This window comes from Malania oleifera, chromosome 2 (assembly GCF_029873635.1).
Source record: "Malania oleifera isolate guangnan ecotype guangnan chromosome 2, ASM2987363v1, whole genome shotgun sequence".
Taxonomy (NCBI): domain Eukaryota; kingdom Viridiplantae; phylum Streptophyta; class Magnoliopsida; order Santalales; family Ximeniaceae; genus Malania; species Malania oleifera.
The window spans coordinates 81,422,700-81,442,000 of NC_080418.1; the positions used below are offsets into that span (position 1 = coordinate 81,422,700).

Below are 19,301 nucleotides of genomic sequence, written 5' to 3' on the forward strand. Positions count from 1 at the left end.
CGTAGAAGTGGAAGCTGGAAAAGGCTCTCCTCCCTTGAATCACCGTATGTATGCTTGCATATTGGGAAGATCCAAGTGACGAGAAGGACTCCAACAAAATGAAGATGTAGGAAGACTAGACAAAGGAAATAAGTTAGGATCGAGAAGGGTGGGAAGATGAAGGAACTCATCAAGGTTAACAGAAGTCGAGGTATCGAATAGTATGGTGTAGACACAAAAAAGGTGACATTAGAAGAGAAAGAATCAATGTAAAGTGAGACTATAACATCGATATCCTTTTTGAGTATAGGAATAACCTAGGAAAATACATATGATTGCACGAGGATTCAATTATCCTTTCTCGGATTTAACTGATGAACGAAAGGGACACAATCAAATATACAAGGAGGGAAGGGTGAGCAAAGGAGCCTTAGCGAAGCTTATTGAATTTGGGATTTTACCACCAAAGATAGAAGATGGCATTTTATTGATGAGAGAGTAAGTAGTGAGCACATCACTCCAAAAACTTTGGGGACGTTCATTTGATACAAAAGGGATCGAGTGACTTCAAGAATATGTTTGTTTTTCGGCTCCAAAACTCTATTTTGTTGTGGAATGTGGGCACAAGAGGATTGATGGATCATGCTAGAGTTTTTCATATAGGTAGTGAATTGAATATTGAAGTACTCTTTAGCATTATCACTATAAAGTATCCATATTGGCTTATCAAACTGAGTCCTTATTTGAGAACAGAAGGCACAAAAGATGTTAAACAACTCAAAATGATCTTTCAATAAATACAACCATGCCATTAACTAAGTATCGAAACCCCAAGTTGACGTGACATGACTAGGATCCCAAACATCGGAATGGACTGGCATAAAAGGGCTAGTGGCTCTTATATTGATTCGGGAGGCAAAGGAAACACAATGATGCTTTCCTAATTGACAAGATTCATAGTTGAGGTTAGACATGAAACTCATAGTAGGAACTAGTTGTTTTAACTTGTCCAATGATATATGACCAAGGCGACAATGGATTTGATATGGTGTGGTTGTGGTACTACAGGCAATAGGAGAAGATAGCGACTCAAAGTAGTAAAGTCCACCAGCCTCATGTCCTGTGCCAATCGTCTTCCTCGTTTTTAGATCCTAAATAAGAACAGAATTAGGAAAGAAGGCTACAAAGCAATTTAGCGACTGTAATTTTACTAACAGACATAAGATTAAAGGGGGATTTAGGAATGTAGAGAACTGAAGAAAGAGATATGTTGGGAGTAGGATTTACTATTCCTATTCCCTTAGCAGTGGAACCATCAGCAAGGTTAACTTGATGTAGACAAAAACTTCATTGCCTAGAAATGCAGATCTTTTGCTTGTCATCCAGCTGATTCCATTCTACATCATAGGTTATTCATTCCACCTCTATTGATAATATATTAGGCAGTTCTGGTATATTCTCAAACTTTAAGTATTCCTCATTCTTACCCTGTGATGTTATGGTAGTGGATGAGTCTGCTGCTAAGCATGCTAGCATCAGTGGCATGGTTACTGCGAGCCCCCATCCTTATTTATCTTCTCCTGCCATTATCTTTCTTCCCTTTTCTCCTTATGTTTAACTAGTTCATTAACTAATTCTTGTGTGAATATGATATAGAATGTGAAGTTCAAATGAACTTTTTTTTAGGACAATGAGATTGAAGGGGGAGGGGTATATAGAATACTGAGAGAGGTAGACTAGGGTTAGAGAAGTGGAGAATGGGAAGAGGATACAAAGAGTTTGGGAAATAAGACTTTAAAAGAAGAAAGAGGGTAAGCAAAATCCTTGGTATTTTTCTGTCCAACAGCTTTCCTGCATCATATTCATCCCTTTCTCTTGATCAACTAAAAACTTATTATAGTTCAGATTTTATATATAAAGCTTCTGGGATGAGAGGCTTAGTCACATTCACTTTTTTAATGTTTTTGAAGTTCTCCATATGAACTTTAGAAAACAGGAATGATGTTTTCTTTTGGCAGTTATTTCAACAACCACAAATGGAAAATGACGACTCTTTTCCAGAACAAAATGGGGCCAGAGTTGTGAATTGTTATTATTTTTTAACATATTGGCTTGAGAAAACTTCCATTCTTCTGTGATTGCAAAAGCCCTCTATTCCATCTTTTTTTCCCCTGACATTTCATAGCATTTGAGGATCTATGGTGGTTATGGTACAAGGGGCAAGGCTATGATGGTGCGTGAGATAGTAGAGAACTAGAGATTAAGTAGAGATTTTAATAGATAGGGATTTAGGGGAAGATGAGAACCTGGGATTGGTTCCTGATTTGGTTATGGTTACAAAGGCTATGGATTGTTGCAATTATTTGTTCCTGGTGTCATTTTAGGTTGAACTGATGTCAATTTTGTAATTTTTACGTGTATGGCTTTTTAAACTTCTATTCTGGCATTTGAAGATAGTTCCACTGGCACTGGCTATATTGTTTTTATATTATGAGGCCTTGGGCTGCTGACCTTGGATCCTCTTCTATGTTGTTATTGTCATTTTCTCCATCCCTGACTAGTCATGATATGACACGCATTACATGATAACTGCCCTGTTTAGTGGCTAGATGTGGTTAATCTCAATTATAGTTTATACTTGTCTTTCAGTTTTGTGCAAGTAGTCTCTCATTTGTAACTTATCTAAATCTCCTTTATTGTCTTTCTATTTCATTCTTTTACTGATCTTGTGTTTTTAGGACCTAAAGACAAATAACCGGTGAGGATGTGAATTTGGCAGTCTATTATTTTGATGATGAGATGCTTTGTACTACTCCTTGCTGTTCATTTGTCATCCTATGTTTGTTCCCAATTAGGACGGTTGTTTAGTTTAGATTGTCAATAAAATCTTAAAGGGAAAACATGCTAGGGTTTCATTTCCCTTCAATGTTGTCAATATGGCTTCTGGTGTCTCGTTTGTTTCATTTTGATATTTGGGGTCTGTGTAAAAACCCTTAAGTTTTAAAATCTAATAGGGAAAACAGGCTAGGGTGCCATTGCCCTCCATTGTAGTCAACATGGCTTCTGGTGTCTCATTTGTTTTCATTTTAATATTTGGGGTCTCTGTCGAACTCCTTTGAATGTTTTAAATGTTGCCTTTGTGACTGCTTAAGAGTGGTTTTCATTGTTTGATGTGCAATTATTCTGAAATATATGCTGCCTTTTTATATTTTATGCTGAAGGTTGAGACCGTTAATAAGATCAATCTGCATTTTGTGTTGCAACTTGAAATAACATGAGTATTTTCGTAAGGTGAAGTTTAGCTCTTTACTAACTAGTAGTTTATGTAGTTCCATTAATACATCACATAAATAAAGTATTGATTGTTGGCTGGCATTTCCTTAATAGCAATTTGAATTTAGTATTGTTGTGAAACTGGAACCCTAGTTTAGAAAATCCATGTTTTCCTATGGGCATTTATTGTTTGGCAGTTGCTCTATGCGGCCTTTGGATGCTGGAATTTTCGCTTGTTATCACTGATTTTACTCAAACATCACTTCTTCAGTCTAGGTAGGTTTTGATGAATTCTCGTGAGTTCTGACTTGGGAGTGAAACTCAGTTAGCAACCTCTGAGAACAACTCTGCCTTGGGGACTTGCTGTGAACTCAGCTGATCTTGATGTGTATTTTTTAAAATTTTTACATTGCTTATCAAAATTAATGCTTATATTGGAATTAATGGATTTTTGATTAAGTGAATATTTTCAAGATTTAATTTTGGTATTCATGAGTTTGAGGGTTAAATAATATAAGCCATTGTTGCGAGTGTTCTGTGGGTGTTCCCCACAAATTTGTAAGCATCAACAAAAGGTATAAGTTCAGATGAGTTGGCATCTTAGAAGAAGATTCCTCTCTCATTCATATTAGACTACCACTTTACCAACAAGCTTAAGTTGTTACTTTGTGTGCCAACAATATTTATCAAGCCCTACCCCTCCCCCACATGTGCAGTCCAACTGCACGTGGAGAGAAAAATCAGTGGATAACACCCATTATTGGGAACTTACAACATATATAGGCAATAATCTGTATTGAACCAGCTTCACTTTTTTCGTTATGACTAGGAAGGGAAAGTGCATAATCTCATGAATTACTTCTAAATAAAGAAATCATATATAAGAACTATAGCATTTCATGATTCATTGATCAATTTACTTTGATTCTCTAACAACCAATAATGTGGGCCAACAATGTACATCAAGCAGTGCTGAACTATATTGGTGATGTGATGTTGTGTTGATGATGACAATGATGAATAATATAGTTTAGTCTCAAATTTCTTCCTTATGCTTTCTGATGTGTTATTTCTGCATGTGTGTTCTGAGCAGTTTCTGAAAATCCCACGATTGTGCTGGATCCTTTAAGGGAAGCTTCCAAAAAACTTGAAATTCTGGAGGTACAGTTAATTTCTGAATTTAAATTTTTAGAGTTCTGCTTTGTCCCTGATCATGGTGTTTCCTTCTTAAGAGTTATATTATCCTCTTCTGCTTCTCGACAACACTTTCATATTGGCATTCTGTTTGGTTGATAAGAATCCTCTTGGCTCTAGAAGGCCCAAACGGACATGGGCGCCACTCTCTCTCTCTTGCTGCCTCTTCGTGTCCCTACTCGAGGTTGTCCTAGGCTTTGGGAATAGATTTTCCATCATGGAGATGGTTGGTTTGAGGATTCCCTTTTCCAAACCTACGTTGTTGCAATTCTTAGGCGTAATGAAGTTTAGATTGTTTGAACATGTTGGAATAATCACACGACTACATAACATGTTTCTTTTATGTCTGGTTGGTGCTAAAAGGTCAAACATGCATTTACTTTATTACATAAATATTTTTTCTGTTAAAAGTTCATATAAGTTGATCATCTGTCCCATTCTTTTGCTGGTATACCCAAGATCTACTTTAGCATGTTGTAGTCCTACAAGGTCTTATATTCAATTGTTCTTTCTTGCTTCATTTAAAATAAATTGTGCTTACTAACCCAAATTTTTTTTACTATGTTACTATGTATGGATGTTCCCTAATGTTTTGTAATTTAGTACTCTCTTTGAATTTTTGCTAATGATATTATTGTACCTTCTGTTCACTCCATTAGTCCATTTATTGATTGTCAAGTACAAAACCACTGGTGCCTTCATCATTCATAAAGATGAACTTGCCCCAACTCAACTTTCTTGCTGAATAAAGTTCTGGTAATTTTGCCTAGCAAGAAAGGAGTGCATCCTCAAATAACTGAATTGTCATTCATGTAAATAAATTGGCGAAGAAATTGCTTACCCTATCCATGTTATGCTTAAACTCTGGGATTAACCTTGTCTATGAAAACTTAGATGCATATGGCTGAAGCCAGCTTTAGTTTCTGTTTCCACTTAGCCAATTATTACAATTTGCCAAGTTCAACCACAATGCTAACGTGCGAATGTTCATTTGGAAGTATTTGGTTTCCTGTTCATGGTTATTTCTTCTGGTTCGGGTATTTATCTATTCATTTTTTTTCCTTTCTCATCTCTATGACATGTTCATCAGTTTTTAAAATGTAGTCATTGACAAGATGACCTTGTGGTGCACAGTATCATGAATTGGCGGCTGAAGCTTTCTATTTGATGGCTATTGTGTTTGACAAATTGGAGAGGCTGGAGGAAAGGGAGTACGCAGCTGCTTCATTCAAAAAACAAGCATCAGCTCTTGAGCTTCCTCAGGACGATGATCCTGTCTTCAATATGTTGTAAATTAAGATGTTCAACATTCTTCTGTTACATGCATGAATGAAAAATAATGTCACTGCTGATCACGTGTGCATACCCAAAGTTTTGGTTAAATTGAAAAAGGTTGACATCATTGACTAGATGCTTGTCCAAAAAGAGAAATTTAAAATGGAATTATGACAAAACAGTGTTGAAGGGTTTACCCCACTCAACCTAACAACATCAACAATGGTGTATGATTTCAAAATGATGTGGTTGGCCTGCAGGTTGCTTGCCCACCTATAGGAATTCCCTTTCTTTACACTGAAGAATTTCGAAGAACCTTCTCTTCAAAACAAAAGCCAAGTTTAAGGCGAGCCTTCCTCTCGTGAGTCAAGCTTGTTCAGGGCCTTATGCTTTTATATGACTACTTATTTTGTGCTAGTTGGGCGGGGTACCCAACTTATTAATAGTAGTATAGGATTTATTTTTCAAGAAGAGTAATGCCTTAGTGAAAAGACGGGGGTATGGGAAGGGTTTCAAGTCCTATATTTCCTTGTACTAGTATTAAATTTTTACAAGAAGGGTCTTAAGGGGAAGATTGTTCATCATTGTGCAACTCATTAGCTATTGTAAATTGATGTTACATAAATTAAACTTATTTCCATCACCCAAAAGTGGCATGTGGTCATTCTTAGTTTTTTTCTCTACGTTTTCTATTTTTGAATTCTAGTTGACCTGTGTAGTTGTTACGTAATGAACAAAAGTGGGATGTTAGTCCAATTTTCTTCTATTTTTCTACCCTTTAGTTTGTTTTATAGGAAGCTTGCAAGGACTAAAAGCAACTCCTAATGATGGAGGGTTTGCATTTGAAAGAAATACTTGATTAAAATCTATCCTCGAACAAAAATCGAGCAAAGACTTTTTGATCCCTTTAACTCAAAGGTCACTATAGTCGCCTCAAGATGTAGTCTGCCCTCCCCTTAAAGTAGCTAAATAATCTAACACAATTTGTAATCTAACACAATTTGTGACCTGCATCCTTGAGGAAATGGAGAACCAAGAAGATTGAGAGGCACTATTAAAGGAATTAGAGCAATTACGTGAAGAAAATGGAATTATCTAAGAAGGCAAAAAAAAAAGGAGGGGGGAGGGGGGGCGGGGGGGGGGGGGGGGCTAAGTACGTACAACATGATACATGATTAAAGTCGTACAACAAAACATAGGCGTTGCATTATCTAACTAACTTGTAAACTTCAAAAATGGCAATCTTGGAAAATTTAGCAAATAGAATTATTTTTATTTTTATTTTTAGTCCAATGAAAATAAAATTTTTTATGAAAGTAGGGTGAGCAGCCATGAGTTCAGCAGACATTCTTAACCCCTCTTATTCATATAAAGATTTCACTATTTTAAGATGTGGTTTCTATATATACATGTATAATCAAACTGTTGTGAACACATTTCTTATTCTAAGCAGCCTCCTTATCTAGAGTTACAATCATAAATCATTCCAAATATCATACATTTCAACTTGATTTCAACCTAGTTGTGCTATCTCAAACAATTGTCAATTTTCATCTCAAACAAGTGCCAAGTTCCATCTTGGCCTACCATCACTTGATGTGGAAATGCCCTTTCGGCTATTTAGGGCCTTTCACCTAAAGGAAACACAGTCCTTGCTTAAATTTCACAATAGCATAGGCAAAAAGAGCATAGTGCCACAATACATACAACCATTTCACACAATAGTAGTTCAATATAATAGGTCGCCATAGCAAGTAAACACTACCACCCTCACGATACCAACATCTATAGCAATTGAATTTGCCAAATACTAAAAATATAATATGGATCTATGAAATTAAAGAGAATAGATCCTTTACTAGTAGGGTTCAAATGCATACATTTTTATCCTTTTCCTTGAAAATTTTAATTTTTTTTTTCCAAAATTCCTAGATGAATAAATGAAAATTAAGAACATCTACCTTGACAACCAACTTCTTTAATTTATTTGATGTTCCTTTGACTTTTTTTTTTTTTACTTTCTCTAATTTTATTTTATTTTTTGAAAAATTTTCTCCCTTCCTTCCTCTCTCCCTTCTTACACAGGAACTACCATTTGCACTGCTTCCTCAATAAATGTTATTAGGTAATGGATAGATTATTAGGATACTTAGCTTGCCGTACATTTTTTCTTTCTTTTTGTTGTTGCTAATAGTCATTTTTTGTCCAAGCACATAATAATTGAGCTTAAGCAACTTAAATTTTCAAGATAAACAAGATAAATGCAAAATTTTCTATCGGCAGTCAACTGGCATATTTGAAAAAACACGTGTTTGTGCCTGATTGATTTGTTCCATGTATCCTTGATTGTTGATGGGTGTCTTGTAACAGTAATAACTGCCCTATCTCCTGCTGGATAGTTTTTGTTGGCTATAATTTAAATAGACCAGATTTTCTAATGCATGTACCCAAAAAAAAAAAAAAAACAGGAAAGAGGACCCGGAATGCAATTCAACCAGAGAGAATGTTTGAGTTCTTTACTAAAATAAGATTCTAAAAAAATAACTGGGGTTATGCTCCATGAAGGTGGACATGAGTGGACCCCACAAAAGGACCAATTGTGGGCCCCAGGTAGATAGGGTCCGACAAGAATTATTATTCTAGATTCTTCCCCTGCACGCATTCTTTATCCTATGAAACATAGGCAAAGTCAATGGGAATGCTATGGTGCTCACAAAAGTTTAGGCTTGCCATTTAGATTTTAGAGCGCTATGAAATCTATGCTCGAAGGAGAAGCAAGCGGATGTATTCACCTCACCATGTACTAACAATGCACATTTCTGAATCCCTGAAAAATTAGTTGTTCTGCCAACACTCCAACAGAATTTGGAGAATTGAATGTAAAAAATTCTAGCATGCCAGACTTTGATCTCCAAGCAGAAATTCTGGGAAGATTGTTGTCTGAAATGCATACCACTAGTTCTCGATTCCCCGACGGCCACCCACCACATGGAACGACAAAACTTCATGTCGACGAGCAATTAGCCTAGTGGTTCCAAATGCTTCGAGGAAGATGTTGGCAATAATGGGGGGGGATTCATATACTGGGTACTCTGGAAGGGATTTAGTGTAGGGCTTTATTGTAGGACTGATTTGATGCAAGGCCTTGTTAACTGATGGTTCAAATGCATATGCTAGAAGGGCTTCTTATATACTTATCTTTTCTTTTTTGCTCAACATCTAACATCTTATTTAATGACACTCCTACGTTTGTGGTGCGTAAAAAATTTCAGCAGGGTTTTTATAAGAGAAACTATTTAGGCTATCTATAAAGCTCCATTGAGAACATATCGAAAAGGCAAGTTCCTCCTTTATTTCAACTGTTTTAATGTCTTTCAAAATTTTCTCTACATGAATCTCATCCTTTGAAATCTTGGAAGTCATGGCATCTAGCCTGGAAGATATTGAACATACAAGCCCCAATCCATGAATACGACCGTATTGTTCTTTGCCAATCACTTCAGCATATTTTTCATCAACCCTTACTCGACATTGCATTGATGTGCACAATGAGTTGCCTTCACCTAGATCAAGCTCCTCCATTCTTTGCTTTAGATCATAATGAGAGAAAAAAATTTAATCAAACAATAAAGGTATATATCTATAACAAATAATAGTTATGCATAAAAAATTCATAAATCATACAATATAATGTTATGCCACTTTACTAACAAATCTTCCATCTTTCTTCGTGTGGAGATCTTTGTATGCCTTGTTCCTTGGTGGAGGTACTCCATCTCTTTGCTCCTAAAATACAACGATTATATTTATAAATGTGAGTCTGGAGGTACTCCATCTCTTTGCTCCTAAAATACAACAATTATATTTATAAATGTGACTCTGGAGGTACTCATCCCTTTGCTCCTAAAATACAACAATTATATTTATAAATGTGAGAATCTAATAACAAATACTTGATAAGTAGAAAACATATTGATAGAGATATATACCATCTCGGAAGCATACTAAGCAATAGATTTTGGTCCACCTGCATAGAGGTTCACTTGCTTGTCCCTATTTGGTCTTATTTTGATGCGTTTCTAGAAGAAAAAATTATGGATAAATGTATAGTAGTCAATATAATTAAGAGATTACAAAAACATAAAATTTAGAAAAGGTGAGAGTGCAATTATATACCTTGCCTTCATCAAACAATAAGGAATCAACAAAATTATATATTGTGAAAGATTAACATATGAGGGAATACGCCATGTGTATGAGCTTTAAGTTTCTCCTGGCTTCCATTTCCCCTTAACCTTATTTGTGCTGAATTTTAAACCTGTTCACACTAAATACACACATAAGATACTTGTACTTTGTCAAATATCAAAAAGGGGATCAGACTCAAAAAGTCAACATTTGGGATTTTCTTAATTGGAGGATTGGGGGATTGGGTTTGACTGACCAAGCATCCCAAGATTAGCATTCATGGATTGGACTTGATAGATTGGGGACGACTACGATAGGGACATATATGTGATTGAATGGTAGACGGATGCGGTGTGTGCTTGGTTTGACATCTTGTTTCATCCCCCACTGCTTAGTACATTAACCTTTTCCTTCAGGTATTTTTTTATGTACGGTGTTTTTCTATGGGTAGCTATATGTAATTCACTAGTATGGGGAGTCACATAGTTAATCAATTTGCTAGTTCTTAGGCTTATTTCCACCTCTTCTCCCATAGTGACAACTTCTTCCAAACCAGTTAGGTTGGGGCATAGCAATTTATCATACTATATGCCTTGGAAGGTACTGACAAAGAGTTTTATCATTTTCTAGTTTCCAATTGGCAATTGGATTTGCAATGCCATCTCTCTTCACTGCTGCACATACCCTTAGAACGTTTATGTCCTCTTCTTTTCCATACCTTGCAATTGTGACTTATTTGGAGCTATATCGTGTTAAAACAATATTGCATTAGGAAAGTATAAGCTAAATCCTTTCACCTTTATACACTACTCTTGTCAAGTGTGGCGTACCAACACCAATACCAACCCAGTAAGACTCGTGGAACATATGTATTAGCAACTTATGGTTTTTCTCATCTTCCTTGCATACATCTGTAACTGAGTTTTTGGGCATCCAATTTCGTTATATTTGTCAAACTCCAGGGTTTTGAATTTGGTTGGCATGTTTAAATCTATGAATAGGAATAATTCTTCGAAATTGCTTCTTTAATAGTCTTGTATTCCCTGGATATTCCTTAGGTGTTCCTCTAAGTAAGCCATATGGTCAGTTATCGAGAACTCATGTCATAGGTGCCTTGGGGGCCTGATGTTTGTGGTGTTGGGAATCTAAAGGAAGAATCCCTAGATTGATTTTCTTGCAGGGGTGGGGGATTGTTGTCTAGTACTACTTTCCCTTTCAATAAGGCCATTCGCTGCCATGGTTTTTTTCTAAAGCCTCAAATATTTTTGTTCACCTATTCTTCCCCATTCTAGTGCTTCTACACATCCATTTATTTCACTTTTGAACGAGTGAGTATAGGATCATAGGCAATAGTTAGATTTTCTTTTTAGCATGGAATGGTGACAAGATATACCCCATGCATTAGCCAAAAGAAAAAAAAAAAAGTTAAAAGACAAGCAAAATTTTAAATGAATATTAGGCCTTAACGAGGATAGAGTCCCATGGAGACCCATGTTACCCTTGTTTTACATTGTTATAAATCTAGGTAGGGGCTTGGGTCCCTCGGATATTTGTTAACATTTTTGCCATGGTTAGTCATAGTCTACTCAACTATGTCTAGGCTCTTAGTTTTTTGCATGCATATTGAGTTTGCCCTAGCTGGCGTAGCACTTAAGTCAGGGAGTATGCAATCACTTCTTTTAGTCTAACCAAACGAACCCATGGGTTGTCCCCACAATTGAGTAGGTATGATGTGATAGGCATTCATTTGGCTTTCTAGTTAGACTTCTAATCCTCTAATCTTGACAATATGTCTTCCCATTCTTCTTGTTCCCTTTCAGGCCACTTAACATTTTTGAATTCTTTGAGGGTGTGAGATTTTTTCGTCCAAGATAGAGTGAGCTTTTTAGCTTCTAGGCACACATGGTTGATCATCTGGACAAACTGAAGCTAGGTATAACATTGGAGAGTGCCCTATCCATGTTGCCTATCGAAGTTAAGGGTAAGGAATGTTTTGACCAAGATTTCTTGTATGGGATTGACCTTGGCGAATTCCACGACATGGGAGCCTATGATGTTGATGGCAGATGGAAACAAAAATAGCCCATAGATGGATAAGGCCTAGATGCACAATCGATATGTAGGGTCTTGGTCTTTCGAGTGCTCCTAGAGGCATTACTTTATGAAATTCCAATATGACCCTTGAGTAGTCCCTTGAGTTGTTTTTTCCTTTTCTAAAACAACAGATGGTGCGCCTAACGCTTGGCTCAACTACTTTATGGAGTTATCCTTGAAATATAGGAAGTAAACCTTTGGTCGAGTGTGCGTTAGAATCCTCAACAGTTCTTGGTATTCCTCCAAGGTTGGAGTCATGTCTCTTGGGCCAAAGAAGAAACACTGGTCTGAGGGATCTTAAAATTGCACTAACGCCTTTGTTGCCATCCATTGGACTATAATCTGTAGCAAGCTTATAATTCAGCCATAAGTTCATACAAACTAATCCTTTTCTTTTTCAAGTAGCTTATTCTAAAATCCAAGAATTTTCTTTATGTCAATCTGTCGCCTATCAATTTTGGTTTTCAAAGGCAATGCACTAAAGAATCCAACCGTTAGGCAATCCCCCTTTGGCACATTTTGGACTATAACTTTCCCATAGGCAATTATATTTTGACTCGTGCTAGCCATTTGTATCTCTTTTGTGAATTTAGGCTTAAAAAGGAGAAGAACCAAAACATAAGTGAGAATTAATGATAAATTGCAAGCATTGATGGTTTCATCTTCTCATTGTTTTAAAGAAAAATTATTTCTTTGAAAATGATTATTAAGTGGGAGGCATGGTGTACTAATTCAAAAAAAAAAAAAAGTAAAAAAAAAAAAAAAATTATATATATAATGGATGGATGAGGATTTATGCATCCTTATCAAATTGAATTACTGATTCAAATTGAATCTAACACACACTCAAATTGAAATTGAATTCTCAGAATTCAATTAAATCTAACTAACACACACACACACCCCTCTTTGCACGTCCCTTCTCTCTTTCCCGTACGTCTCCCTCCTTCTCCTGTATGTTTATCCCTTAATTAATTCTAGAGGTGGAGAAATCCAATTTCTCTTCCTCATATAAAATTACAATATTATCCTTTCAACTATATATAAATAGGAGAGTTCTTAGTTTATTTTTTCATAGAAAATTTCAAAGAAGAATTAAAGCAAAGGTGAGAGAAGGATTTTGTTGGGGAAAGAGAATTTTTATCTACTTAAAATTTTCACTCTTCCACATTTTCCAATCTCATTTCTAAAGATAGAAGTTCATCGTTAACTAGTTAGAGGAGGAGTTCAGGGTAAGTAAGTTTGATTATGTTAGTTCTTTTGTTAAAATATTTCTGAGTTCAATTGAGCTTGATTATATCCACGTGTTTTTATTTAAGATACCCGATTTAAATTAGAGTACGGGGATTGAATTATATTAGTTTTTATTAAGTATATTTGATTTAAAATAAAGTACAAGAATTAGATTATATTTTCTTTTATTTACTATACCCGATTTAAATTAAAGTATGGGGATTGTATTATATTAGTTTTATTAAGTATACCTGATTTAAATTAAAGTATGGAGATTGGATTATATTTGTTTTTATTTAATATACCCGATTTAAATTATAGTATGTGGATTAAATTATATTAGTTTTATTAAGTATACCTGATTTAAATTAAAGTACGAGGATTGGATTATATCAGCTTTTATTTAATATAATTGATTTAAATTAAAGTACGGGGATTGGATTATATTAGTTTTATTCAGTATACCTGATTTAAATTAAAGTACGAGAATTGAATTTTATCAACTTTTATTTAATATACCTGAGTTAAAATTAAAGTACGTGGGTTGGATTATATCAAATTTTATTTAATATACTTGAGTGAAATTAAAGAACGTGGATTTAATTGTATAATTTTTTTATTAAATATAACTGAGTTTATTACTTTAATGAAAGCATTTTAATCCACTCGGTTAATTTACAACATTATAATTTTCTATTCAAAATAATTATTTTTAGTATGAAAATCATGTGGCATGAGCTTATTTTTATGTTATGGTACAAATGAGATTTTTATGATGTTATTTTTATTGCATGAATTATATTACTATGTTTTAAAAACCCTTATGGTTTAGAGATTACAAAATTACAGATGTTCAGTACTGTAACTTATATTTACAATTTATAGAGTGCATCCACACTGTTTACATAATGGTTTTACAGAGCACTAGATTTCCCTTGAGTGCACATCTGGTTTCGGACCAGGACTTAATAGGGAAAATATTACTTATGGTTACAGTTCGATTTAGTTGGTCAGCCAACCAGTTAAATCCAGTCTTTAAACAGCACAACCTAATCATAAGAGTAAACATGACTTGCAGTTAACATGGCTAAGGGGTAATTTTACAAATTAAAGGATATATATATATATATATATATATGTGTATATGTATTTATATTTATAGTTACAGTTACCGTTTATATTTATAGTTATAGTTACAGTTATAGAGATTTATATATATTTTACAGCTTTTCAAAAGCATGTTGAATTTATAAATATTGAAAAGTTTACTGGTACAAGATTATAATGCATTAAAACTCATTTTAGTTACACACTAATATAATTTCATTTATTTATTTAACGTTGTCTCATCAATTATTTTTCCACCCAATAGATAGTTGTGAGGAGCTTGTTGGAAGGAGCTGATGGGCAGGATTAGAAAGAGAAACAACTGCATAATAAATACTGTCGTAATACCAGTTAGAGTTGTAATTAGATGTTATGTTATGAAAATTTTAAAGTTTGAAATTTTGAAGTTTAAGGAACCCTTGTAATTAGTACTTTGGTATATGAGTGTATTCGAAATTTTATTTGCTTCCGCTATTAGCATTCATAGAAAGTCACACCTTGAGCCCCACCGGGTTTGGGGGTGCCACACATGGGACCATCAAGGCTTATAATGTAACAAAAATAAAAATAGTATGCTTGAGAGTTACCTAGGATTGAAAAGCAAAAGAGAATAACAATAGAAGGAATGCAAAAATGGATTCCTAAGTCGGTCTAATAATTTGAGGACCCATTTTAATTTTGGTTACCGGTATAAAAAAAAAAATTATATTTTTGCAAGGATTTAGGAAGAAGGAAGAAAAATGGTACTTGGGCAATTCATACTCATAATATATGATTGGTGATAAATCCAAGATATCCATTCAACCTAGAAATTATGGATCGATGACATTTGTAGACAATAATAGAGGTTGAATTCTTGGCAGAGTTACCATTGGTAAGAATTCTAGCTCTTTAATTTAAAATGTTTCACTAGGATAAGGTTCAGAGCATAATTTGTTAACCATCTGGAAGCTATGCAACAAAGGTAAGACTATTCCCTTCACAATGCTTGGTTTTATTGTAAAAAACTTTAATGGAAGTATAATGTTCGATGCTCCAATAAAAGGCAGTGTTTATATTATAAATCTAAAAATTTCTTACAAGTATAGATATCCAATTTCAGTTAATAATGATTTATATCTTTGGCATAAGAGGTTAGGACATCTAAACTTTAAATCTATGATGAATGCCTCCAAGTTTGGACTTTTATTATAATTTGATTTAAGCATAGATGCATGCCTTAAAGGAAAGCAGACAAAACAGTCCTTCAAGTTTAAGAATGTGATTTCTATTTAAAGGCCATTTGAACTACTTTGTAAGGATTTATTTGGATCAATGCAAACTATGAGTATGGGTTGAAAAAGGTTGACTCTTGTTATTGTTGATGGTTTTTCTTTATATATATATATATTGCAAAAAAAGATCCAAAATAAATTGAACCTTCATATAATTGCTATAAGAAGTGATAACGGGAGAGAATTTCAGAAATTAGGATTTTGAACTCTTTTATAACAATTTTGGAATAACTTATACTTTTTGTCCTAAGAACTCAACAAAATGATGTAGCAGAAAGAAAAAATAGGACTTTAATTGAAATGGCCAGGAACATACTGAATGATAAGAATTTATCCAAATATCTTTAGGCAGAAACTATAAATACAACTTGTTGCACTATTAAAAAAAAAAAAAAAACTTGTTGCACTATTAATAGTATTTTGGTTAGATCCATTCTTAAAAAGACACCATATGAACTTATTTTTTTTAAAAGAAGCCTAATATTGGCTATTTTTGTGTATTTAGTTGTAGATGTTTCATTTTGAATGAAAAATATAGAAAATATAAAAATTTAATGCAAAGTGTGACGAAAGTATATTCTTAGTATATTTTATTTCAAGCAAGGCTTATAGATTTTTCAATAAAAGAACCCTTGTTGTGGAAGAGAGTATAAAGGTTAAATTTAATAAAATTCATGCAATATAATGTGAAGGAATTTCAAATAAAGATGATAGTGACATAGAACAAAAGCTTGAGTGGAAGAATGAACGGAAGCATCAATAGATGTAAGAATAGAAGCATCAACAAATGCATGAAAGAAGCTTCAACAAATGTCGGAAAAAAAAGCTTCAACAAATGCAAGAGTAGAGGCAAGACTAGATGATTGTGTAGACTTCAAAACAAAATTCTATTCAAAGGATCATTACTCAATACTCTATAAGGATTAACTCTAATAACCTTTTATATCAAGTTATTGGTAATATAAATGGTGGAGTGAGAATGTTGGAATTGGTGTATTCCCAAGAGTGGGGGGGCCGCGCCGGGGGGGGGGGGTTGTGGGGGAATTGGAAATTTAAACTTTTTTCTTAGGTTAAACTAGATAACAGTATAACACAACTTAGGGTCTTTTTAATCATATACCAATTGCGCAGATAATGATATGCGAAAATTAAATCATGCGCAACATTCACAATATATTAAATATAACATACATATGCAGGAATATAAAGTGCTAAAAAATAATAATAGACACACGATATGTTATCGGGGTTCAGCCAATACAGCCTATGTCCTCGCCTCAGCTCGCAAGCCCAAGAATTACCACTATTGCTTACTTAACGGGTGGAGCGACACCGTTTACAACCAGATCAAATTAAAGCAGGGTTGACCTCAACCTTTACAACCAATCCTTCCGAGCTGGATTAACGCCCCCTCAGGCGATGCCTGAAATACAACCAATTCACAATACAATTTGTGTACAAAATATATGCTTCTCCAACAAGCAGATTTGTACCAACAATAAGCACAGGAAAATTAATGCACTCACATATGATAGAGAATTAATGCTCAAGTGAGATTTGTTCTAAATAGGGTATCTACTCACAGTAAGATATATATCAACGTGTATACGTGTGAGTAAAGTAAGGTATTTGATTCTAAAATATGTTATTCACAATATAAGCAATCACAGAATCTAAACAACTTTAAGCTAATACCTCAATAATATTTTTTAAATAAAGCACACTAGAGGTTAAGGATAAAGTTTGTAAAAAGATTTATCAAGGAAGAATGCAAACTTTCAATTCTTGCAATTCGTATACAAGAAACTCACAAGCTAAAATAATTTTCCCCAACAATGCTAATCAATCAACAACAATATGAGAAAACTACCAAGCAAACTCTCAATGGAGATTTTTCAAATGAGTTTAGAAATTTGAGAGTATATAAAAATTTGTGTAGGAAAAACCTAACAACAATAAAGCTGAAAACTCCCCTTAAACTTGCAATTAATTTGCAAGTGAGAAGTATAAGCAAATAAATCTCTCCACTCTTAAAAAGATTTTAGAAAATAATGTAAGAGAGAGTATAAGAAATTTGGCTTAAAAATGTGTAGTATGGGCAAATGGGAGTATAAAAAATTTGAGAGGATTTTTGTTAATCTTATTTGCTAATCCCATACTAATCAAATAAATGAGGGGTTATATATAATTTATGGCCAAAAGTAACCGTTTGGGGACAAATTAGGGATTTTAAAAAAGTTTAATTGAAATTTTAACCCTAATTGTCGCGGTTAAATTAAGTTACCTAAGAGGTTCGGCCGCCTAGACCGTAGGTTTGGTCGCCCGAACAGACACAATGAAAAAAGTGACTTTTCCGAGTCCGGGTGCCTGAATCAAGGTTCGATTTGATGACCTAGGCAATTTTCCATTCTGTCCGAAGTTCGGTTGCCCGGTCTCAAATTCGGTCTGCTGAACTTGAACATTTGGTCACTCGAGGGTATTTTGAACGTGTAGTTCGGGCACTCAAGTTGTTGGAAAAAGTAAGGGCAGATGTTCGGTTGACCGAGGAAGGTAGAGTCCTTTTGATTCGGTCGCCCTAAGTAAGGTAAACACGTTGACTAGTCAATGGTTTGGTCGACCAAGGTGTTTTGAACACCAAGGTTGAGTCGTCCGAAGCCCTATTCATTTTATACCTTAAACATATTTTAATTCAATTGATTCCCCTGATAGTATATGTGATAATGGGGACTATCCTAAGTGTAAGTGCAAGGACCTAGGGTTTATCAAAGGTCTTTTTAGCCTACCAAAAAAATCCGGCGTTGGTCGACCGAAGGATGCCCTAAGTTCATTCGGTTCCCTATGGTCAATTTATGGTCTTTGAGCATTTAAACCTATCATGCATGATGCAGTTATTACAGACCATAATAAATTACAAACCAAATAAAATTAAATGCAATTACAATTGTCAAACTTTGTCTTCATTCCTTTTGCACTTCGTATTGTACGTGTATATGTTTTGGTATGGGTAAAATGCCAGCCATTTAAATTATGTTTTTCTGAGTTAAGGTTGTTTGTTAGATATGTATATGTGAAAATGAACTGATGAAAGTGAAAAAATATTTTCAAGATAATTATGTAAAAAATGAAATATATTTTCAGTATATACACGTTAAATGTTGGTTGACTTATTTTATAGGCAGTGTTTGAATTTTATTGGTAAACTGTGTGACCTGAGATTCTGTGCAAATATATGTTAAATGTATAAGATGCAGGTGAAATGAGAAATAACTTCCCAAGAGGGGTTCTTTTTAAATTTTAATGATTTTTAAGCTATTGATTTTAATTACCCAGAAAACAAGATATATAAACGATAACTACACTTAAAAATACTGAAATTTAAATTCACAAGTTCAATCACTCAACCAAAAATATTAGAGCTTTAGTTGATTTTTCTGTAAACTCTTAGTATGCACTTTACTTGATCAAGATTTTCGCAGATTAACCAACGTACTCCCTTTTTGGGTTTCCGCAAATGATTAATCAAAACATACTTTCTAAATATCAAGTACCTTTGTTTCTTTCTCACTTAAGAATCTACAACCTACACATTTAAATCATACCACGATAGCAAGTAAATAATATAAAGTAAAGCAGAGAGAAAGACGCAAGATTTTTACTAGGTTCGGCTTCAACACAGTTTACATC

General features: G+C 34.3%; 1 protein-coding gene across 1 annotated transcript in view; it reads left to right on the top strand.

The window, feature by feature from the left end:
* LOC131148897 (anaphase-promoting complex subunit 5) overlaps positions 1-5,855 on the top strand; it is a 97,596-nt gene extending 91,741 nt beyond the window's left edge. Inside the window, exons 19-20 of the mRNA XM_058098857.1 lie at positions 4,346-4,413; positions 5,581-5,855. Of these exons, the coding sequence (XP_057954840.1) occupies positions 4,346-4,413; positions 5,581-5,739 (227 nt within the window). The 3' untranslated portion in view covers positions 5,740-5,855. The remainder of the gene's footprint in view (positions 1-4,345; positions 4,414-5,580) is intronic.
* Positions 5,856-19,301: the final 13,446 nt, after the last annotated feature.